Source organism: Taudactylus pleione, unplaced genomic scaffold (genome assembly GCF_031769625.1).
Source record: "Taudactylus pleione unplaced genomic scaffold, aTauple2 ptg000216l, whole genome shotgun sequence".
Lineage (NCBI taxonomy): Eukaryota > Metazoa > Chordata > Amphibia > Anura > Myobatrachidae > Taudactylus > Taudactylus pleione.
The window spans coordinates 3,625,628-3,650,570 of NW_028284618.1; the positions used below are offsets into that span (position 1 = coordinate 3,625,628).

General features: G+C 41.6%; 1 protein-coding gene across 1 annotated transcript in view; it reads right to left on the bottom strand.

The window, feature by feature from the left end:
- Positions 1–24,943, bottom strand: part of LOC148517455 (macrophage mannose receptor 1-like) — a 241,604-nt gene that overhangs the window by 198,150 nt on the left and 18,511 nt on the right. Inside the window, exon 3 of the mRNA XM_088478643.1 lies at positions 3,854–4,027. Coding sequence (XP_088334769.1) covers positions 3,854–4,027 — 174 coding nt within the window. The remainder of the gene's footprint in view (positions 1–3,853; positions 4,028–24,943) is intronic.

Here is a 24,943-nt window from a genome sequence, read left to right on the forward strand (position 1 = left end):
TTAAGTCAATGGTTGGAGCGACGATTGGCTGAGATAGCTGTTCCCATGATCCCAATTAGAGCTTCACCCATAGATTTCAATGAGCCGGATTACTTCCGGTCATTCCCATTAGGTAGTCATAACAGTGGGCTTGATTCAGATGCGGGCGGTAATGCAAACGCAACTGCATACTCTCATGGAACGCAGTTGCTAAAATATGCTAATGCGTTCTAAATTATACCCGAGCATAGGGACACCCACTACTACCTTCTCATATCGGTACGACAACGTGAAACAGTGTAAACATAGGTACCATCGACGCACATCACCATTGCATCCGTCTATGAAACAGCCCAGTGTCTGAATGCTGTTATCTAATACTGTTGTTAAATGTGCTTATACCTAATATGTAGCCAGAGTCAATAGGGCCAACAGGGGCCAAGCCTTGTAATTCCTCTGCCTGTCAGCTTGTGGCACTCCCAAATAGATGTGTCGACAAGACAATGCAATCTAAATGTACAGATGCTTTATAGAATATTGATTGCTCAAATCATCTCATGTTCACCATATTATACCACATCTCATGTATTGCATAGTCTATTATACATGCAACCACGGCTTGCTAAATTTTTCTTTGTCTAATTTATGACTACTATATTATAATAAAAGAAATCTCTCTTTTGCTTAGCTTGCTACTATAGCAAAATCTACACTGTCAGGGATTTCAATAAGATGAGTAGCAATGATGCCCTATTTGATATAATACAAATATATATGCACAAGCAATTTCATTATTAATCACTGCATTGACTTTGGAGCTCATTCAGACCCGCTCGCAAGATGCGGCCACTCGCTGGCAAAAAGGGCCGGATATTTAAATTAAATGCTCGCACTGCGTGGCGTAAGGACGCCCTTTATGTCTTAACGACCTATCGCACTGAGCGCTCGCAAGTGTATAAAGACACCTCCTTTCCCCTCGCAACACACGTCATCTCCTGGAATTGTTTGATTAATTGGTATCATCGAGAACCAACGGAGCTGCTCGCAGCCCTTGGGGTTGCCTTTCCCCACTGCACGCACTGCGATCAGTGCTGGATGCAATACATTCAGGTGACGTGTACAATGACGCTACTTTGCTAATTATGCACACCCTTTAAACAGCGTTTTGGCAGCCTGACCCACCTGCGTTCGCACATCCACTCCCCCGTTCACAAGCACCTTCCCCTGTTACCACCCACAAATGGCACTGTCACTCATAGTAGCGGCCAGTCTGTGTGCTACGAGCACACGATTCATCGCTAAGACTGGCTTGCGCACGCGCACTGCAAATTAGACGCATGCGCACTGTGCAACAATCTCCCGGCAGCGAGCGATCGCACTTTAGCGACCGCATCTGAATCAGATCCTTTGTGTGAGTTATATACAAAAATCAGCGTGTGCTATCTATGCAATTAATATTACTCGAAACACCAACAGATTCTCTCCTCCTAAATTAGTTTGATTTGCACATACTAACCAAATATATTGCAACAACATAACGCGCGGTGAGGTGCCCAGAATCTTTACCATTATTTCAACCCTGCTAGGCCATAATATTTATAAAAGCCTGTTGTCTTCTGTGATTGCTCATTGCAGCTTAATCCTGCCATTTTTGTGCACAGCTTCACACTAGATAGTGTGCTGATGAGCGGTACTTGTTTTCAATGTAACATTAGGTAATTACAATGTTTCTTTAATTAGCAAAATTTTATGAATATATGAACATTGTTGCTAAATGTACTCTCACAAACTAATACCTCACCATTGAGAGATTACCAAGGAGATGTATTATCCTATACAATAAATACACATTGCAAATGGTGTAGTGTATATATATTCTATTCGCAGGCTTTATCAAAAGCAACCCACGGGGATATGTGGGTATAGCAATTGACAATGATACACAGACTGGTCACAAAACAATAGGAGGAAATATATCTTGTATAGTAAATTAACAGGGAATATAATCATCCAAGACCCTATGGTGGAAAGAATATCCTTGGGTCAAACTGATCCTAATAAGGGTACATTTATTAAAGTGAGAGTTTTTAGAAGTTTAGATGTTGCCCATAGCAACCAATCACATTCTAGCTATTATCTTCTAGAAAGTGCTTGTTAAATGTTAAGTAGAATCAGATTGGTTGCTATGGGCAACATTTCCACTTCTAAAGACTCTCACTTTAGTAAATATACCCCTAATACTCCACTCTCTGCTAATCTCCGCTGTGCAGCAAACAGCCATTTTAGCTGTTATTGGGATTATTTAACTAATATATATTAATTGTAGTCCGATTTTAATCGGGCAATACACTGCATGTATTTAAGAAAACTCATATGACTTCATCAATGGCCAATTACCCATTATGTTTGGATTCATTATACTCATAGAACTAACATGGGTGAAGCCATGTTTCAAAGTGTTATAAGTTAACAATACATATTTCAATGTTATTAATGTAGTAGATTCACTTGAGTGAGGTATTAATAAACATCAGTCATCCTTTTCAATATCAAACATAATAATAGTCTGATATTAATAAAGAACCAGCACTAGTCAGATATATATATATTATTAAGAAACAGATGTGTCAGTAGAAACAGTAATTTTTATTATTAAATCTTGTAAATTAAAAGAGCTTGTGTAGTCATAAAACACTATTGTTATCAAACATCCTGTAGGTGGTGAATGTCTTTCCTGTATAATTGATGGTGTTAGGACTTGATCCAAAATGACTGAATATCTGAACACAGCAATAGTTACCAGCCAGTGGATTGAAGTAATAAAAGTCCTCTAAGCGTGTCCTGCACAAATTCCTGGGGCTGTAGAGTTCTCCACATAGCTGCTAGTCCAAAGTCTAGAATGGGAGCTTGTTTAATGTCTAAAGAAGTCCATGGAGAGTCCAAATATCCTAGGTTACTTGTCAACCTAACAGGTGTTTGTGATGGAGCTTAACGCGTATAGCAAAACAAAGTCAAGAACATTGGTGTAAACAGGAACAGGGATCCAGAAATATTGCAGAAACATTATTGAAACATCATGGTAGATCAGAACAGACAAATAACACTGATGACCAAGCAATGAGTGCTGGGATCAGGCAGACTAAATAGGCAGGTGTCAGGAGCAAAACATAATGGTGATTAGTTGTAAACCACCTGACCTCTGGTCACAGAACAAAATTGGAATAGCAGCACCTATGGAACTATCCAGAACAGCAAATCACATAACCAGAGGCCTAGTGACCCCTGGTGGAAGGAATTCACACTTCATGGGGACAATGCAAACCAGAGAAAGATCTAACACAGTCATAGACCATTGATCGCTGCAACCATTGATGGTCGATGGCCACCTCTACTAAACAATACATTTCATATGGCTAAGGGGCTCCAGTATAATGTCTAGCATAATATTTGACATAAATGCTTTGTTCTAGCTAGTACTGTTCTTTGCCAGGCAGATCTTGGCTGTTGTTTTGCCTGCTTACTCACCATCAGGGTTTTGTGTTATTAATGTAGGTATGGAATTCTTTTCATTTCCCTGTCCCCCATAGGTTGTTGCCAGAGACAGTTGGCATGGGCTGATTTATTATAGGAACTTCCTTGGCACAAGGCAATTAATGAGAAAAATAAGACATGGGATTTGGCTGTGCCCATTAAGTTAATGGCTCTAAACATGTCCCTAAGCAGGGCATATCTGACAGACCTGACATGTATGCAAACATACAATCATCTTCCACAAGTAAGGCCTTCAAATTTCCTTATCGTCTTAGTATGAATATGTGAATCTCAGTCTTTAATCAGAGCACACTGCATCAGTGCATATAATAGTTACACTTACCTTTAGATGGACAGAAGCCATATAACTTGTCTTTGTCATAGTCTGCAGTTGTAGAGCACCAAAGCCTTCCATCAGTTCTTCCTGCAAGCGTGCAGTCCGCATACCACTTGGAGTCATGCTTGAAGGGGAAGACGCAGGGCTGACCATTAGCATTTCCCTTCAGAGTGTATAATTCTGCAGAATATAATATTACAACATGGTGTTGATTTGAATAATATTAAATAAAGGAATAGCCTAACAGGAAATGGACATTTTCATTCATTAATAACATAGAACTGGCCTGAAACAGAAAGTAATTGGTATATAAAGTCTTATCATGTTCCTATAAATATAATTTTAAATATATTTAATCTATCCCATAATGGTTGATTCCCTACAGCATATATTGGAATACAGATACATGCTGAGTTACATAAGCTTTGCCCTCTCAATGATCCCTTCACAAAAAGACTCAACTTGGGTTTGTTGATAGTAGGCAATGTTTGCAGTATACACCTGGCAATGTCAATGAATGTAAATTAATTCTCTTAGACAATGGTCCTGTATCCTTTTTGACCCATGTCTTACTCCCTTTTTTGTGAGAGACCTGGCAGTAGAGTGCAACAAAGTTATATTACCCAGACCAGACAAGAGGTTTCCATCAATGAGAAGAGTGACCAGGTTCTTAATTACAGCATCCCAGATCAATTAAAGATGAGATTAAACCTGCCTTTCAATGTAAGAAAAATTATTTCTAAAAAAAATGTAGTATAAAGAAATCTTCAAAGATCACGACAAATTGAACAGTTGGATGACCCTATTTTCATTTTACTCATATAGGCATCGCTTTCCCAACAACAAGAAGCAAGTTGTTGACTGACATGCCTCAACTGTGACACAATCGGGACAGGAAACCAGAAACAAAAAAGTGTTTTGTGGCATCAATTAAAAACCTATTTGACTCCACCACTCGGGATGCGGTCATAATCTTGACACTTGCAAGAATATCGGCACCGCCATCATGACCGCCAGGATCCCGAAGCTACGTAATGGGGTTAGGGGAAGGGTTAGGGGTTATTCACTATGGGGAGGGTTAGGATTAGGGTGCGGGGAGGGTAAGGTTAGGTATAGGTATTAGGGGGGTAGTTAGGTTTATGCATCGGGAAGGGAGGGTTAAAGGTAGGGAGAGGGTTAGGATACTGACTGACACCGAACAGGACATGTGTTTCGCCTGTAGGCTTGGCCACCTGATTGCCTACAGGTGAAACGCTCATCCCTTTCGGTCTACTTGTTCTAAGCAGCATCACTGACACACCACTTCTGAAGCCTTTGTTCCACAAACTTGTGGACTGGATGTACTTTTACTGTCCATTTCTTAGTGCTCTTCATCTTGGCTAAGCCGTTGACCTCATGCCGGAATGGTATCATGGGAGAGACACGGCTGGGTGCCCAGACAGCAAAAGCGCTCTCACTGTTTCTCCTGGGGTCTGTGCTCTGCACTCTCTCATCCCTTGTTCAATGTCATCAGACAAGGGAAAGCAGAAGTGGAGAGACACATTCTCTATCCATCAGGCTATCTCAAATGTCTGATATCAGTACGCTGCAGCTGCCTATCTAGCAGATATACAGTATTATATATTATGCTTATATACTCTGAAAAGTAGAATAATTTATTAGCTGCTGCCATTCATGTTAGCTAATTATGTTGTCCTTTTTTATACAGCCATTTGTGATAAACTGTACAGCTAACTTAAGAGATAATGAAATCACACTGTAATAATTACCATTGACTTATTGCATATGGACTCACTGAATGATATACTTTATTGTTGAATTCTATGATTAATTGTTATGCATACATTTTGTTGAGCAGGGGGTTATTTGAGATGTGATTCATCACCACCTGCTTAATAACTCCACTGCTATTTTGTCCATGAGGTGATTATACCATGCAATGTTGTAGTGTTTATATACTTTTGAAAATTAGATTCACTACCAATTATCTATTCAGTCGTTGTTCATTCATATGGCTGTTAAATTAGGCAATGATCTTTAACCTCTTTATTTCAGCAATGGGGCATCAATCGATGAATGTATTATTATTTACAGTACATGAATAACTTTTCTAGTGTGTACATTATACAATCAAACTTTATTTATTTTGTTATAGCATGACTACTAATGTGTCATTTTCAGTATGATAAATCAATATATTATTTAATATATAAAATTTGTAAGCAATAATAATGCGTTCTCTGGTATAATTATTTAATTTGGGTATAACAACTTCAAGTGGCTCACACCTATGCATAAGGTTGGATATTGTATCAAGACATATAAGCTAGAAGAATTATTTGCTTAGTTTATTTGAGACGTAGTTAGATTGTGTCTGTCTATATCCCTGTTGGTCAGAAACCAATTAATCTCATTATTAAGGTATATAAAAAAATAAATTTTCGCCTTTTGAATCTGAGCAATCATTATGTGATTAGACACATTTATTTTGTTATTTTTCTTGTATTGAGTTTATCTAACATCATTCTTTTTATATACAGGATTTTCCATTAAAAGCTAAGTTTTATATTTCCTCTTTTACCTATTACATAATATAATTACAACATATTCAATCAGTCAGAGTGCCCCCAAAAAACAGTTTTTGTCCTTTTTTCCTTCTATGCAAAGTGTATTTATATAGACAAAATGATGTCTGTCTCTCTGAAAAGAACAACAGTTGGAGTGCAAGTGGATGATGAAGAGATTGCTGCAGAACTTGACACCTAAAACACAGCAAAGTTAACAACAGACACAATCAGAGGAAAGTTATAACAGTTTCAAGAATGTCTGACCTGTGATCTGAATGCTGAGAATACTGCATTACATTCAAAAAGTGAACATGTCAGAAAATTTAAGTTCAAGTGTTCTAATTGTCACAAGATAGGTCACAAAGAAAATGAGTACAAATAAAAGAATGTGAATCCTATCCAAAGCTAGAAATGCAATGGCAAAGATGAGTCAGCTCTGAGTGTTACAAACAACCTCAGAAAATATTTACAGATTCAGGTGCAACAAAGCATTTCAGCTGCAATGAGGAATGGTTCACTAAGTAAACCAAATGTAACCATATCACTATTAAAGGCATTGGCAATCAAGTTCTTATAGCAACTAAAGTTGGAACAATTAAAGCATGCTTAAAAATTGTAACAAGATCCAACATGTGCTTTATGTACCAAAAATGGGAACAAATCTTATTACTATCAGTGTCCTGGAACAGAGAGGCCACAGAGTTCACTTCACTAAAGGAAAGTGCATTGTGAGAAACAAAAGAGGGACCATCATAGCTACAGGCACAGGATGTCAGCAATTGTACCTCCTAGATACATAGCACTGTTACGCAATGATGACAACAAAGTCGGAGTCACTGGAACTCTGGCATGGAAGATATGGTCATCTTGGATGTGACAGTGTTCAAAAGCTACAGAGCAGGATAGTCATATGACTGTTGATGACTAATAAAGAAAAAAACATATGCAAGAGCTGTTTTGCAGAAAAACAAAGGAGCCAGCCATTTCCAAAATAAAAAAACAGAGTTACAAAATCACTTGAAATAGTATAGTCAGATATGTGTCTGTGGTCCAATGGAAGTAAAGTCTGAGTGAATACAGATTTTTGTGACATTTATATATGACTTCACAAGGATGACAAATGTGTACTTCATCAGTAAAAAACTGAAGTGGTGAAAAAGATTGCAGATTAAAGCAGAATTGTAGAAAATCACAAAGGTTACAGACTCAAGACTCTTATAATGTTGGAGAATATCTCAACAGACAGGAGGAAGAATACTTCATAAATATGAAATAGAGCAAATATTGACCATTGCCTACACTCCTGAGCAAAACGGTGTCGGTGAATGAGTGAAACGTACACTAGTAGAGAGCGCAAAATGTACGGTAAAGGATGCAGACATGGAATGCTTGGCTATTAACATGAGAACAAAGGTTACAGATTGTGGAATCCAAATACCAGAAAGATTCTTATTTTAAAAAAAATTATGCAAATTGAAGAAAAGTTGGAAGCTGATATGCAGAGCAAGTATGTGTCACTGGACATTTCAGCAGTAGAAGGTAAATCTAAGTCCAAGACTAGCAATGATGAAGTTAAACCACAGAAAAGATCTTCTACAAGGCCAAATATCAGTAAACCACCAAAGAGGTATGATGGGGAAATTGCAAACATTGCAGCCAGTGAGCCTCAAGATATTTAGAAGCCAAGGCTAAAGTCTAATTGGTGTGAATGGAATTCCAAGATAGGCAAAGAAACTTTTCAAGATTTAATAACCATAAGTGTAAAAAACATAATAAAATCATGATAGTGACAGCAATTCCAAGTTGGTGAGTGGAGAAACTGTTGTAATGGCCCATGCTATCAGTAAAAGGAATTTTATGGAGGGGCGTGGCTTGGACGCAAAGAGAGAGGGCAGCATGGAGCCGAAGCTCCGTCTGGCCTGAATTGAATACAGCGCACCACGCTAAGTTGCCTCCTCACTCGCTGTCCTCTGGCCACATACTTCCATCTCAACCCCCCGGGCAAGTGCTCTCAGTGCCTGATGGGCTCACCGACGCCCTACCAATGGCAGTCGGGACCCGCGGCCTAGCAAGGTCGCGGCGGTGTGGATGGAAGCCGGGCTTACCACTACTCCCTCTTCAATGGGAGTCTCAGCCCTGCACATCTACCAGGCTTGCCACTATACCCGCGACTGCTGACTGGGACACACGGAGACACTGCTGGTCAGGTCTCCGGAGCCAAACTATCTGATCGGGAGCCTCATCTAACGGACTGTGGAGACATCCAGAGGCACACGCACACAGACTGCTGGCACCATCTTGTAGCCTGCTGCTCACCCCATAAGGAGACAGGTACCAATTAGTATTAAATATACTCAGGAGGACTCACAGTATACAATAAAACCCATCAAAGTGAATACCACACTGAAGTACCCTCTTTACATATACTTGGAACTATATATATTTAATTCTCTGAAGATCTATTGTATTACTGAATCCTCCCACAAGGTGGTGCTATTGCTCTAGTCTCTCCTTCACACATTTTTTATAACTAAAATGTAAAGCCTTTCAGCTTATGTAACCACGGCCAACGTCAAGTCAATTTCTCTCCACCACAAGCACTAATAATAGTGAAACTCACGGGCCCTTTCACACATGGATAAGCACAAGGCTCCGCCACCTACTCCAAAAATACCACGCGCTAGAGGAAGTAATAAACGTGCAGATCAAACTACTGATAGTGCAGAAGACATGCATTTGGCTTCCACTGACGCACGTAACACAACAGATCCAGCACCTGCTCCTCTCTCATATACAGAGATTGTCAGAGCTATACGAGAGACTGTGGAACCACTCACAAAAACAAGTGGATACATTTATGGGGGCACTGGCTGATATTAAAACGTGAATGTCCACTATTTCCCAACAAGTATCTGAAAATTAGAATAGAATTGGCGCCAATTTTTACGACATCTCGGAACTAAAACAACAAGTTTCTTCCCTGACGTCCACCCAATTACAGCTGTTATCCAAAGTAGATGATTTGGAAAATAAATCTAGGCGCAATAATCTGAGACTTTTGGGCCTTAAGGAATCAGTTAAAGGTGCAGACCTAACTAAATTTCTTCAGATAGACCTCCCAATACTACTTGGCATTTCAGCTGAATTAAGCACCCTAGAAATTGAATGCGCTCATCGTCTGGGGCCTTACCGAGACTCTAGCACCACCTGTCCCAGGGCTGTTATATTCAAATGTCTGAACTTCCATTACAAAGACCTCATTTGGTCAACAGCCCGACAAAAAGGCCCAATTCAATGGGATGGACAGCGCATCCTTTTATTTCAAGACTACTCGGCAGAGGTAGCCAGAGCCCATAGAAACATATCTCCTGTGTGCTCACAACTCATCAAACTAGGAACTCTATTTTGTCTTATATATCCAGCTAGACTCCACATATATACTTCTCAAGGAGCTAAGGATTTCACAGAGGTAGCGGATGCTCAGGATTTCCTCAAAGAAGAGAATGAGGTGTCTGGTTCTTCTGAGATGGACCGTAATGACTGATATTATGATGGTCTCCTTCTTTCACTTCATTACACTTACCAGGTTTCTCCTTTATATTGGTGATGCCCTTGATTGTTTATCTAATTCCACTTGTGGTGACGATTTACAGTTTTAATTTACGTCAGTTACCACGGTGGCTGTGGTTACAGCATTGTTTCTTATAAGATGTTATATTGTAATTTTCAATATCTCTCTACATATTTTTGTCTTCATTTTATTTTGTTTATATTGTCCAAATATTGGCAAGATGTGCCCCCGCAGATTTATATCTCACAGTACTCATATGCTATTTGCAATAACCTGAATGTTTTTGTCACTTTAATCATAATTATCATGTACAGGTACCTTGAAGAGATAGTACCTACAGTAATTATCTCATGGTTTTTCTTTACGTATGTTATCTAACTTTGGTATCATGTGATGACTTCCCACCATTAATTTTGCTCGTGGAATGTTAGGGGGATACATACCCCATTTAACAGATGACGTATATTCACATACCTTAACTAAATTAAATCTGATGTTACTTATTTACAGGAGACTCATTTGACCCCTGCTGAGCATGCTAAATTAAGTATGTTACACCAGCAGGTATTAGCCTTCTCCTCATAAACCTCTAGGGCTCGTGGGGTGGCGATTCCATTATGTAAGGGTATTCAATATACTATACATTCTCCCGAAGTGGACCAAAATGGTCGCTATACCATTATAGATGTCACTTTAGATGGCACTAGATATTGTCTGTGCAATGTTTACGGACCTAATGTTTATGATAAATCGTTCTTCCTGGGTTTAATTAATAAGTTACACAACTTTACTGACTCTCAAATCATACTAGGAGGAGATTTTAACTTAGTCGCTTCTTCAGTTTTGGATAGGAAAAATCCCTCCCATTCCTCCCCTAAACAGCCTAAAGTAGGATTGAAATATATTGCTACAGAACTAAACTTACTGGATATATGGAGGACAAGACACCCCACCGAGCTGGAATACACATTCTATTCGGCCACGCATGTTGTGTTCTCCAGACTTGACTATTTTTTTTTATACAATTCATTGTCCCCAATGGTCCTAGATACCAACATCGAAGCCATTTCTATATCAGATCATGCCCCAGTGTGGGTAGACATACAGGGGAAATTCACTTTAGGAACACACACTCAGTGGCGATTCCCAGCAAAACTTGCTTCCTCTCTTAAATTTAAGTCAATGCTGAAAACTGCCTTGGCCACTTATGATATGAACAATCAGTCCCATAAAGATAACCCAGGTTTGTTTTGGTAAACCGCCAAGGCTGTAATACGAGAGGACATTATCTACTTTATGAAAAAATACAGAACTGAGCAGGATGCAGCTTATAGATCCACTCAAACTTCTCTAACGAACGCATTTCAAGCCCTGAAAGCTCTTTCCTCACAGTTAAACAGAACTAAGCAAAGAATGCAAATTACATTTCGATCAAACTCTTTCTCATATGGATGACAAATACATTTATTCAGGCAAACTGCAGTTTATCAGACATGGTAACAAACCCAGTCTACTCCCCTCGAGCATGTTACAGGGAAATAGGTCACATAATAACATTGCAGCACTTAAAGATGTGTGTTCCAACACACATTTCAAAGGAGATGATATAGCAAATATTTTCTTCCGTTATTATCAAAACCTTTACACCCAGGAACCAATAGCGAGTTTTCAGAAACAAGCTTTTTGGTACACTTGCTTCTGCCACAAATCTCCATTACACAGGCAGAGAGTCTCACTAGTAAAATTACTTCTAATGAAGATGATCAAGCCATTAAATCCCTGAAAAAATTCAAAGCTCTGGGCCCCGATGGCCTTAGTGGTGAATTCTTCTAAATGTTACGCCCCGTATAACCGAATCTCTGACTAATGTCTTTAATTTTATTTTAGATGGATGTTCTCTCCCTCAGTATTTTAACTCAGCCATTGTAAAAGTTCTCCCAAAATCAGGTAGAGATCCCCTCTCACCATCTTTATACAGACCCATATCCCTACTTAACATAGACTAAAAATTGCTGACAAAGATACTGGCTGAGAGGCTTAATGTGATACTTCCATCGATTATACACCCCAACCAGACTGGGTTTGTGTGGGGCAGGAGTTCAGTCACAAATATCAGGAAAGTTCTCACTGTGTTGCAATCTTCATGGAATGTGGAGACGGGTGATCCCAGGTTTCTGCTGTCTCTTGATGCTGAAAAAGCATTTGATTTGGTGACATAGGATCACTTGTTTGAATCTCTATGCCATTTTGGCATACCCCTCCCCTTTTGTAGAAATCATAACAAACATATATTTCCCCCATTACTAGGGTTCTCACCAACAGATATATGTCACTCCCCTTCTGTATTCAAAGAGGGATGAGGCAGGGCTGTCTGTTTTCCACACTCCTGTTCGCAATAGCACTTGACCCTCTAGCGATTGCACTGAGACATAATAATGATATTAAGGGTATTACTATTGGGGATCAGGAATGCAAGTTATCCTTATTTGCAGATGATATGATGATTTCATCTTGGATCCCTTATGTTCCATTCCTGCAATTCTAGATACAATTTCTGTTGTCCCACTCTGGTTACTCTGCAGTTACCTCCAGTTCCAGTTCAGTTCAAGCCTCCAGTTTCACTCCAGCTACCTCTGTTCCCAATCCAGAGTAAGCCTACAGTTCCACTCCAGCTACTCTGCTGTTAACTATGGTTCCACTCTGGCAAATTTGCTGTTGCCTCTGGTTCTAGTCTGGTTCAAACCCCCAGTTCCACTCTGGCTACTTTGCGGTTATCTCCGGTTTAAGTCTGTGATTCCACTCCCGCTAGCTGCTGCTCCCTCTGGTTTCAGTCTGGTTCAATTCTCTGGTTCCATGTCTGCAACTTCCAGTTTTCATCCGGTTCATCTAGACTCCAAGTCTGCAAGTTATTCTTCAATTCCAACTTCACTACTCAGCATACCATCAGTACCTTAATCAATGGTAATTGTTGCCTTGTGGGTTCTATCCTAGAGTGTTAGCATTCATGCTACAAACATTCAATATGGTTTTTGGTGACTGGGTGCTGAACTTAAGTTCATCTTTGAGGATTTAAGCTTGAGTGACCCAATTCTCATATTTGGTCTGCAGCATCCATTAGCCGATTCCAGATTGGCTACCGATTACCTAAATTACTTGCTGTGTTGTCCCCTGAGTTCTCAAACATTGATTCCAGCTTCTTATTCCTTTATCTGGGGTAAGTGGTTGAGCTCCACTCAATTTGTTCCAGGTATAGACAGGGAGCCTTGCAGGTGTCACTTACCTTTACAAACACCCCAGGCATTACCACATCGGTCACCCCCATGAGTAGAAATCTGATTATACCACCACTATTTTGCTACAGCCCATCAGCCCCATCCACAGGTCCAGACTCTGATCTAAAAACCCAAAATGTAACACAAATGACATGTTAATGCCTTTTCATGTGTTTAACCCAATGTGATTCACAGCAAAGCTTTATATAAATGTTTGTGAAAGGAGAAGCTTGTAGCGAGGGGGAATGTTACAAGAGGAGTGTTCTACTGTGCAGACTCCAGTCCTCCTGTATCTCCAGGGAGGCTATGAGCTCTGTCTCAAGATGTCCACCAAACTCACTACTGTCATTACAGTGTAGAGTGGCATGGTGGGAGACAGAAGTCTCTACTTAGCTCCTAGAAAGAACTTGTTTAATTCCTGCTTATAAAGCTGTTCCAGCATTCCTGCACTAATACCTTGTTGCAGCATATACTCACTGGCTGTACCTGCTATATCATTCTGATCTGCAATGGGACTATATATCCTACAATATATCATATAGTGTGTACCCAGCTTAACAGTGAGTATGGCTGTATCTGCTACTTATCAATAAACCAACACCACTGGTGAAGTAACTGGGCTGTTCACAGGTTGAGTCATCTGCTGGTGTGTACCTATATAACTGCAATATCAACCCCTGCACACACATTATTTCCAACAAAACCAACACTGGAAAATTACCTAATGCCATTTGTTTGTATCAACTGAGTATATCAGTGGGCAGACTAGTATATACAATGCAGATTAAAACTGACCTGGAACCGAAATTCTTTCTACCAATACTAGCCCAGAAAAAGGAATGTATCTATTATTGTCGCTATAGTTACCAAACTATACCAGAAACTAGCACAGTGTCTTTAATCATCAACTGCCAGACAATACCAGCAATTATCAGTGTAGAAGCCAAGAACTAGCATGGTGCCTGTAATCACCAATCACCTGGATGCAAGAACTATCACAGTCCCTGTAATCACCGATCACCTGGAGTCAGAAACTAGCACAGTGCTTGTAATCACCAATTTCCTGGAGCCAGGAACTAGCACAGTGCCTGTAATCCAGTGACGTAACTAAGGGTGGTCGAGCAGGGCGTGTGCCCTGGGCGACGTAGGACTGGCAGCGCGGGGGGCGCCGCCATCCATGGTCCAGCCCGTCCTAGGTAGACAGTGTAGTGCCGACCACAGTGTGTGCGGTCAGCGCTACACATTTACACAGGACCGGCGCTAGGCTTCCCTGCACCCAGCGCCGATCCTGTGCTGCACAGCTGAGCCCCTTCCCTCCCCCTGAGCATTTACCTAATAGTGCCAGGAGGAGGGTGGGAGGCATGCTCAGGCTGTGCAGTTTAACACACACATCACCACCAGAGCGACAGCGATGTGTGTGTTAACCAGCAGCCAATGAGAGTCAGACAGACTCTCAATGACTGCTGCAGCACCCACTGCAAGAGCCAGCTGCAGCTCACTCATGAGCTCCGCCTTCCAGCTCTTGCAGTGGGTAATGGGAGAAACGTCATTACGTCATGATGTCTCTCCCATTATGCAGAGCGTGCCAGCCCGGGAGGGGTGGCGGAGGGATCAGTGGCTGGAGCCGGAGCATGGATTCAGGTAAATGTATTTTTTTTGTAGCTTGTGTGTCTGCACTACGGGGGGGGGGCTAGGGCTACTACTGTGGGGGGACTTCTACTGGGGGTGGGGCACTACTAGGGACTACAACTGGGGGGCTACTACTGGGGGCACTGTATAAGGGGCTTATTACTAGGGGACCCCTACTGGGGGCACTAAATAGGGAGGACCACTACAGGGTGCTCTATATAAGGGCACTGGTTAGGGGGGATCACTACTGGGGGCCTGCATAAGGGCCTGCATAAAGGGGACCACTACTGGGGGCACTGCATGGGGGGACTACTGCTGGGGGTACTATATAAAGGGCACTGCATAGGGGGTACCACTACTGGGGGGGCACTGCATTGGGGGACTAATGCTGGGGGCACTGTATAAGGGGCTTACTACTAGGGGCACTGCACTGGGGGACCACTACTGGGGGCACTAAATAGGGAGGACCACTACAGGGGGCACTGTATAAGGGGCACTGGATAGGGGGGATCACTGCTGGGGGCCTGCATAAGGGGGACCACTACTGGGTGCACTGCATGGGGGGACTACTGCTGAGGTCACTATATAAAGGGCCCTGCATAGGGGGTACCACTACTGGGGCCACTGCATGGAGGGGGGGTCTACTGCTGGAGGCACTATATAAAGGGCACTGCATAGGGGGTACCACTACTCGGGACACTACATAGGGGGGACTACTACTGGGTGCACTATATAAAGGGCACTGCATAAGGAGTACCACTACTGGGGACACTGCATTGGGGGGACTGCTACTGGGGGCACTATATAAGGGGCGCTGCATAAGGGGTACCACTACTGGGGGCACTACATAAGGGGGACCACTACTGGGGGCACTGAATAAGGGGAACTAATGAGGGGCTGCATAAGGGGGACCACTACTGGGGGCATTGCATACTAGGGGTACTGTATAAGAGGAACTGATGGGGGGCTGCATAAGGGGGACCACTACTGGGGACATTGCATACTGGGGGTACTGTAGAAGGGGCACTACTGGGGTTAAGGTGCATATGGAAAGGAATGTTCAGAGTGACGTTAAAGGAGTGTGTCAAGTTGACACGCCCCATTTTAAGTGACCACACCCATTTGTCAGCGCATGCGCCTTCGCCGTGCGAGGGGGGGCTCCATTTTTAAATTTGCCGTGGGCTCCAAATACGCTAGTTATGCCACTGCTGTAATCAACAATCACCTTGAATAATGAACTAACACAGTGCCTGGCATGTAATCACCAATTGCTTGTAATCAGGAATTAGCACAGTGCATGTAATAACCAATCACCTGGAGTCGGGACTTAGCACAATGCCTGAAATCTCCTATCACCTGGAGTCAGGAACTAGCACAGTGCCTGTAATCACAATCACCTGGAGTCAGGACTTAGCACAGTGCTTGAAATCTCCTATCACCTGGAGTCATGGACTACAGAAGTATCCTCATACAACTAACCTCAGTGCACTACAAGTCGTGTTACACTTAATGCATGAGCGCAGTGCGACTTTTTTCCTTTAAATGCACCCTATTCGCAAAGTGATGTACACGGATGTATCTACCCAACGGCCAGTATGGCACTCGCCAGAGGCGACGGTGGAGGGGGAGCGCCACCCTGTGGTGTCATCCATGGACTGGGGGCATATACACCCCTGACTGACTGTGCATGACTCCCCGCTCCCACAGTGCATACACGGCTGTTGACTTTTTAACAATATTAACAATATTGGCAGCCGCGGCCCTCAGAGTTTAATGACAGTAGCACCGGCTGCCACACATCAAAGGTCAATCATTTATTGCAGCAACCAGCCATCCTTAGCTGTGTGTCCTCCCCTCACTGGCAGCCACACAGAGTGACTTCGACCCCGGATGTCTATGAAGATTCCGCCCCCCCGGATGTCTGTGGAGGCTGCAGCTGTCACTGTAAAGCTCGAACAGGATCAAACAAAGTTAGTGTGAAGGAGCTAATGGAGAGGGGAAAATATTAATGTAATGGGGCTGGTCTATTAATTTATTATTATAGTGGGGGTGAACCATATAGTGTAATAGGGAGGGGACTGAGCTATTAATTTTATCATTATTTTGTGTGTTGGCTATTTATTAGTGTGGTGAGGGTTAATAATTTGGGCTATTAATTTATTGATGTGGTGGGGTAAATCATTTAACAGTGGGTGGCAACTATTTATTTAATGATGAGGAATATTTAATAATATAATAGTAGCATCTTGGTAATGTCTATTAATTTAAGATGGGGTGAAGGGTAATATATTAAGTATTAATGCTAATTATAAGCTTTATGGGATGGAAGGTTTATGTACTTATTGGAGATGGATACATGGGATCAACAGTGATTATGTTGATCCCAGAATAGAAGATGTGAAATGACTGAGCAGTAAGCGCTGAACACCGCGATCGCACGCACCGCCGGGACTCCCAAGCAGTGTGTAATTTCCAGTATCCGCATACAATGGGAAGTAGTTTAAATCCTGGCTGTCGGGATGCTGGTGTCAGAATCCCAACACCAGTCAGAATCCCGGCACCAGCATACCATCCGCCAGCATCCCGATGGCAAGTGTTAGGGGTTAGGGTTAAGCACTAGGGGGAGAGTTAAGAACTAGGGGGAGGGTTAGGGTTAGGGCCAGACTGCAGGGGGGAGGTTAGGTTTAGGCTGGGTAGAGGGAGGGTCAGGTTTAAGGGTGGGATTAGGATACCTTAACCCTGTCTGGATGCGAGCGTCAGGATTATGACTGCCGGGATCCCAACCCTGGCATCATGTACCCAACCCCACACAACTGCATGCCAAAAAACTCTGTTACCTTTGCTGTCTCTAGTGTGTGTTATTTATTAACAGCAATGTGAAGGCACTATTTTCCCTTGTGGGCTATATGACACCTTATACATTATGTTGTTTAGGAATAATGTAATATATCTGAGGGGGGGGGGGGCGCTAGTCCTTTATTTTGCCTGGGGCGCTTGGACCCCTAGATACACCCCTAGTGATGCATATAAGACACACAAGCCGTTTCTGCTGATTAAAATTATATCCAGCATGCCTATAGTCTGTGTGTATGCGATTTTATCAAAACACTATCTTACAGTGTCACCGCCGTATATCATTTTAATCAGCATACATCCCCCTGTATCCCTGAACAGATTGTATAAGGTGATCTGGCAGCTACCTCACCAGAGTGCTGGCACAAGACCATCTGTCATGCAGCTTTCCATGACAGCGGACCAGAGACTTTTAGCTTACAGTTGTGATTCTGCTGATTGCTACATGCATCACTCACTAGGCAGACTTTGGAGGCAGAGCATACCCCCTGCAGTGTGGCCATGACCCACTCTACAGTACAGAGTCATTGATCAGTGCATGCGCAGTACAGATCCTGCACATGCGCCGATCAGTCGCCATCAGAAAGCCCTTTGGATTGGCGTACAATTCTGAATCAGGCCCTGTATTATCACCACATAAACAGATATACACTTTAGGGTTTCTGTCAGAAGCTAATTAAACTAACAGTAAGTTTTTGTAATGTGGGAGAAAACCTGAATATACTGTATGGAGGAAACCCAAACAAATACGGTAGGGAATGAGCGGGGCATGCATACTCTGAACACTGAACTAACATTCAACCTTATTCATATGTTAATAATTGCCACATAAATGAATAACATACAAACCAATGACAAGCAGAAGGCCTCCTGTGTACCTCTGCTCAGACCTAGGCCTGTGTCTAATGGGGCTTTTTAACAGATCTGAGGCTGGTGATGGGGGAACAAGTTGCCAAGATGATTATTTTCTTCTAGCTTCTGAGATTAGCACAAAAGCTGCAGTGTGGAACTAAAATCACTCCATTGGGATAGCCAGAGCTTTGCCTATTGAACAGTCTGGCATACCTCACAGTAGTCCTTGCCAAGGAGTGGGAGTTATCAGATGAGTAATCATTGGATTTATTGGGGTGACTTTGGTGGTTTGGGGGCAAGCATTTGGTTTACTTTTAAATGTTGAGAGCTATGAAATTGTTCTGTGATACATTACAGTACTCAGCATCAGACTGGCCCAGTGGGGAATTGGGGAGTTCCCCGGTGGGAACCGCTGCACAAGAGCCCTGTAGGTGTCGGACCATATGTGCCCTGCTAACTACTGTACAGCTGCCAGCATTGCAATAGTATCAGCCTATAGCACTGAGGAGGCTGGAGAGGCCACAGGATAGGTTGTATACTGTAAGTTATCAACTTCTCAATCGTTAAAGAGAAAATGGATGAGGCAGGGTAGGAAGTGTAGAGAACTGGGGAGGTGAGGGGGAGGTGTGGGGGCTGGAAAGTAGGGAAGAGAGGGAATTAGAGTGCAGATTGAAGAGAGTTGGAGAGGAAAAAGGGGAAGGGTTATCAGCATCTGCATAAATCACACGTAGCCAGCACTGTGTTAGGGCCAGGGTCAATACTTCTACAAGTCCTGATGGTGAGATGTGCACATGCCGGGGACTCGCAATTCTCGCGGAAGTTGGAGGAAGTTGCAAACCGCAGCAAGGGGGATGGTAATGCAAGATGGGAAGGAACCAGCAGTGCCAGAAGCCTGTGAGTAATGAAGGGAGAAAGGAGATGTGAGGAGGAGGGAGAGAAGTGTCTGAGGACAGTGCAGGCAAAGGAGAGGAGAGCATCTGGTGAGAATCTAATTGACAGGAAGGAAAATACTTTCCTGAGCCCTACAGTAGGAGAGGGAAAGACTCAGCACCAGGGATCCACTTTCTGAGAGATACAGCAATTCAACGTATGCCAGAGGAACAAAAAAAAGGGGACCCAAATATGGCAGATAGGGCCCCTTCACTGAACAATATCCAGAAGGGCAACCCACAAGAGATTCGAGGGAGTAGATTTACTAAAAATCAATTTTGGATTCTGTTCGATTTGCCTTCGATTTTGGTTGGATTTCCATTCAATTTTGATATTGGAGATTTACTAAAGCCAAAATTGAATGTCAAATTGAACAGAAAACAGAATTTCACTCAAAATCAAATATAGGCAAAACATTGATGTGTTCCCATAGTCAAATATAGGATCCCTTAATTTACTAACATTTGATTTGCAAATCAAATGTAAATAGGACTCAAAATCAAATTTCAAATCTCCAAATTAATAGAATAATGAAAGACAGTCGATTTGAGCTTCTAAACACAATTCTATTGGCTGTAAATTGATTGTGATGCCTTTAAAAGTTCCCAAAAGCATGTGGGGCAGTCTGGCTGTAGGAATAATGGCTGCTCAAGGCTATGCTATGCACTTACCTGGGGTATGCAAATCATCATCTGACTGAGAGAACCCAGGAGCATCAATCAGAACAACATGAGCAGCTTCACGAGGTACCCTGCAACCTATTCAAGCCTAGGTTCTTTCACTGTTGGATAAACCTCAATGCTTTGTCTACTGCTGAGGTCATACAGATGTTCCACCTCTCATGTTCCAACGTCATGATGCTGTATGATCTCATCAAGACTCAACTTGAGCCAGACACTGCATGGTCACATGCCATATCAGGCATGCACAAGCTGCTGTGTGCTTTGCATTTTTTTGCTATTGGCTCCTTACTGTCAGTTTCAGACAGAGTGCTACCTTTAGCAGGCACCTGACCCAAGTGATGCGGGCACTGATCCCCCTCTGCAACACCTACATCTGCTTTCCCAGCCAGGAGTAACACTTGCATGAACTTAAGGAAGCTTTCTATAGACTCTCAGGCATGCCTACTGTTCTGGAAGCTATAGATTGCACACACATTGAGACTACCTAGGAATACTGCACATGTCTATACCAACAGACATCACAGAATGTGCAGATGGCCTGTGATGCAAAACTAAAAATCATGAGTGTTGTGACTTGCTACCCTGGTTCGTGCCATGATGACTACATCCTCATCAATTTATCGCTCTCTGCAAAAGAGGCAGACTAAATGCCAGAGGGATGGTTGTTGGGTTAGTTACCTGTATGTGTTCATTAAGCAGCTAATTCGACATGATATTACAAATATTGTTCTAATTTTTCTTCCCCAAACAGGTGATTTAGGCTCTGGCTGTTACTTCTGGCTTCTGACTCCATTATCAGATCTGCAAAGTCCTGCTGAGCATAAATATAACGAGGCACAAATAGACATCCGATTCATGATAGAACGCACCTTTGGGCTATTAAATACAAAAAAAAATGGAAATACAGCACTCTGCACTATGCACACACCTGACAACTACCTTTCACTTTCTAGAGTGTTTCCATTTTTTTCCCTATTATTTAGTGTGCTACATGTGGCCCAATAGGAAGCAATGAGGAGTTTAGTTCGATTTTGCATTCGGAGAATGGAAGGGAATTCATAACCTGAACACAAAATCCCTTCTTAAAATCAACCAAAATGTAATTCGATTTGAAAATCGAATGCAAAATTGAATATTAGTAAATGAGGAATTTCTTAAGGGATTTTGCAGTTTGATTTAAATTCAATTTCAGTCAATTTTATCGATTCATAAAATTGAATACCAAATCGAACTTTAGTAAATTTACCCCCAGGAGTGAAAATTGTCTGCTCTGTGTGAGTAACTATCCTGAATGTGTTACATCACGAGAAAGGGGCATTACACAGGATTTGCATCCTCTGAATCAAACCCTATATGCTTATTCCTTATGGAAGTAAAACTGCATCACTAAACAGGTGCTGGTAGTCAGTACACCATACGGAGCGAGATGCTCAGTGTAATGGAGGAGTAGCGAAAAGCTGCTCACACTGTTCCAGAGATGCTGGGCTGTGACATTAACTGAGCAGGAATTGGTTTTACGCACGTTCAAAGTGACAGATGAAGCACTATGGAACTTGCCATGAGTAAAAGCAGTGGGTGTTTGCATTGGAGCCCTGTTTACACCGACTCAGACTCAGTTGCATACAGATAAACAAATGTCATACACCCCAGTGGTCAGTGTATGTTAGCAATTTAGATTTGTCACTTCTATGTATTTTAATTATACAAATAAGAAGCACATTTTCAGTTATTAAGATTTGCAACGGCTGAGTTACATGGGACCTGGCACAGTGAGAGGGACACATCTGTAGAATTGCTTTTCAATACATAACTGTTTGTTTTAAAGTGAATTATCTTGCTTAAAAAATAAGCAAACAAAAATATACACAAGCCATTCAGCAACTGACTTCATCACCTAAACAATTTCAGTCAGAAGGGTAGAATTGTGTGTACTGATTCTACAATAAAAAACAATACTTTCATCTTGAATAATTATATATTCACTGCTAATTAAAAAAAGGGGTCATTTCACTATTCATCGTTCAATCATAATGATGTTTACAAAAATGCAGCACCGGTCTCCTGGCCAGGGTAGAGGAACAATAGAGAGCAGTGGGGCACTCTTCTGACTATGCGTGGGTTATGCAGCCCAAGAGACCATGGTGCTGTATACTGGCTGATGTGCTACAGAGGATTAAACATACATCATGATTCTTCAGTTGCCATTTGAAATTATAATTATTGGCAACAGTTGTTAAAAATAAGTTTTATAACTTATACCAATATGTCCATATGTTTTACATCTTCTTACTCTTTATTCTTTCTGGTTATATGTACAGTCCTGATTCTTTGCCTAGTCTATGCCCAATAAAGGAGAATTACTGTAAATATATATATATATATATATATATATATATATTGCACTCCTGTCCAAATCAACACAGAAAGGAGACCAGCACACCAAATGATTTGATGAAAAAATTTAAATATGTAAATATATTGTATTCAAATGGTAAAATAGCCATGCCCAACAATGAAAACATAAGGGACGCTGAGTGTCACAGAACAGGAGCCAGTACAACTGGAATACTCATCATACACATGTTGACTAGAATATAGCAGCCATGGACCCGACAGCCATTTCGGTGTGTTACCACCTTAGTCATGAGCACAAGGGAAAAAATGACAGCAGGCTATTAAATAGCAAGAGGAGGGCACCAAATCAGTCACTAGGATAGATCTCACCTGTATCTCCGTGCTCGCACCGCCACATCCACATGCACATCATAACATCCTGTTTGATAACCGGAACACGATGCGGCCCCACATTATCCGCATGGCACCATGGCAACAGAGATGCTGAAAGGCGCTCGGACAAGCATCCACTCAGGTCTCTGCAGTGGTCAATGACGTGGAACTGTTGGCCAATCTTATCCCAGTGCATACTTGCACACATGGAATATCAACAAAGGAGGTCAGCGGGGAATCATAGCAATTGAATGAAAGCCGGAGTTGATGAGAACATCCCATAATGTTTGACTGGCACCAAGCTCTATACTATGAAAAAAGTCACACAATAAAAAACATAATTCCAGTTAAATCCTCTGTATACAAAATGAAATGCAGATACTTCAAAACAAAAAATAAATAATATAACATATTAATGAATAAATCATAAAAAAGGCTACAAAAAATAAAAAAACAAAAAGACAACACCAAATTAAATACATATATCATAATGAAGTACAAAGAACCCTAGCAAGTGCCCACCTAAAAAATAAATGATAACTATTTGTAGGACACTAAACAATCTCCAAAAAGGAGTTTTTATAAGAAAACATTAAACGAAAAATCCTCATAGAGACCTCCAGGGCTCAACATTCCAAATCTTTAAATGAGTTTGCATTCTTTTTGTAGCAATCTTTTGCCTCGATCTCCCTCTCTTTTAGGTGGCTTGATCTGTACTAATGGCATAAACCAAAAGTCCTTAATATTATGTCCTGATACCACAAAATGTTTGGCTACCGGTGGTGTGCTCTGGTCAATATTAGAGAGAGCCTTCTTTATGGAGGAACGATGCATGGCTATCCTCTCCTTCAGCATACTTGTGGTTTTGCCAATGTCAATTTTCTGACACTGGCATATAATCATATAAACCACGAATCTACTCTCGTAATTTAGTCGTTGTCGTAGAAAGAATTGTAATCCACTTGTGGGGTGTATAAATGTGTCTCCAGTCAATAGGAAATTACAGTTAATGCACCCCTACAACAAAAGGCTCCATTCTTAAGTGACAGCCAATTATCCTTCACCGTCCCTGGACTAATATCTGCATTGGTCACCAGATCACAAAGATTATTGCTCCTTTGCAAACATAGGAAGACTGTGGCATGAATCTTTGAGGATTGGATCAGATTGGAGGATATGCCAATGTTTAGCAAATGATTCCCTCATCCTACCAGATGAGATTGAAAATGTCGTTAGAAAAATGAGTTGAGATGGCTGAGTAGGCTCATCCTTTGGCCTCAGTAAAGATTCTCTGTCAAGGGAAAGGCATTTAGCAATGGCTTCATTCACCTCATCTTTATTATAGCCACGTTGTATAAAGTCATCCCCCATGTCTTTATGTGTCTGATGAAGGCTCTCTCTCTCTGATGTAATCCTTGTTGCTCGCACCAATTGTGAGAATGGCAAGCCTCATTTGAGGGGCTTAGGATGGAAGCTATCCGCAAGGAGGACTGTGTTGAGGTCTGCCATTTTTTTGTAAATACTAGTCTCAAAATGGTAATCAATAATGGAAATAGTTACGTCCAAAAAATTAAGTGTAATAGGTCTACTCAAGTAGGTGAACCTGATGGTACTGTTTAAACCATTAAGCAGAAGTACAAAATTATCGAGAGCAGCTTTGCCCCTTATCCAAATAAGGAAAATGTCATTGATAAATCTTGAATAAAACTTAATAAATGAAAAAATAATTATATTATTCAAAATGTGCATTATCTCATAATTGTACATATAAAGATTGGCATAGCTAGGGGCCATGTTCGACCCCATAGCCATGATCTGAAGTTGAAGGTACTGTAGAATGAATTTTCGAACAGAAAATAATTTTTATGAAGAATCACATCAATTAATAAAAGAAAAAATTCTACAGGTGGACCTGTATAGAAGATATTATTAGAAATTGCTTTTTTAATTGCCTCTTTTCCCTCATAGGCCGTCAGCAGGTGGAGGCCCAACATTTTGTAATTTTAACAAAA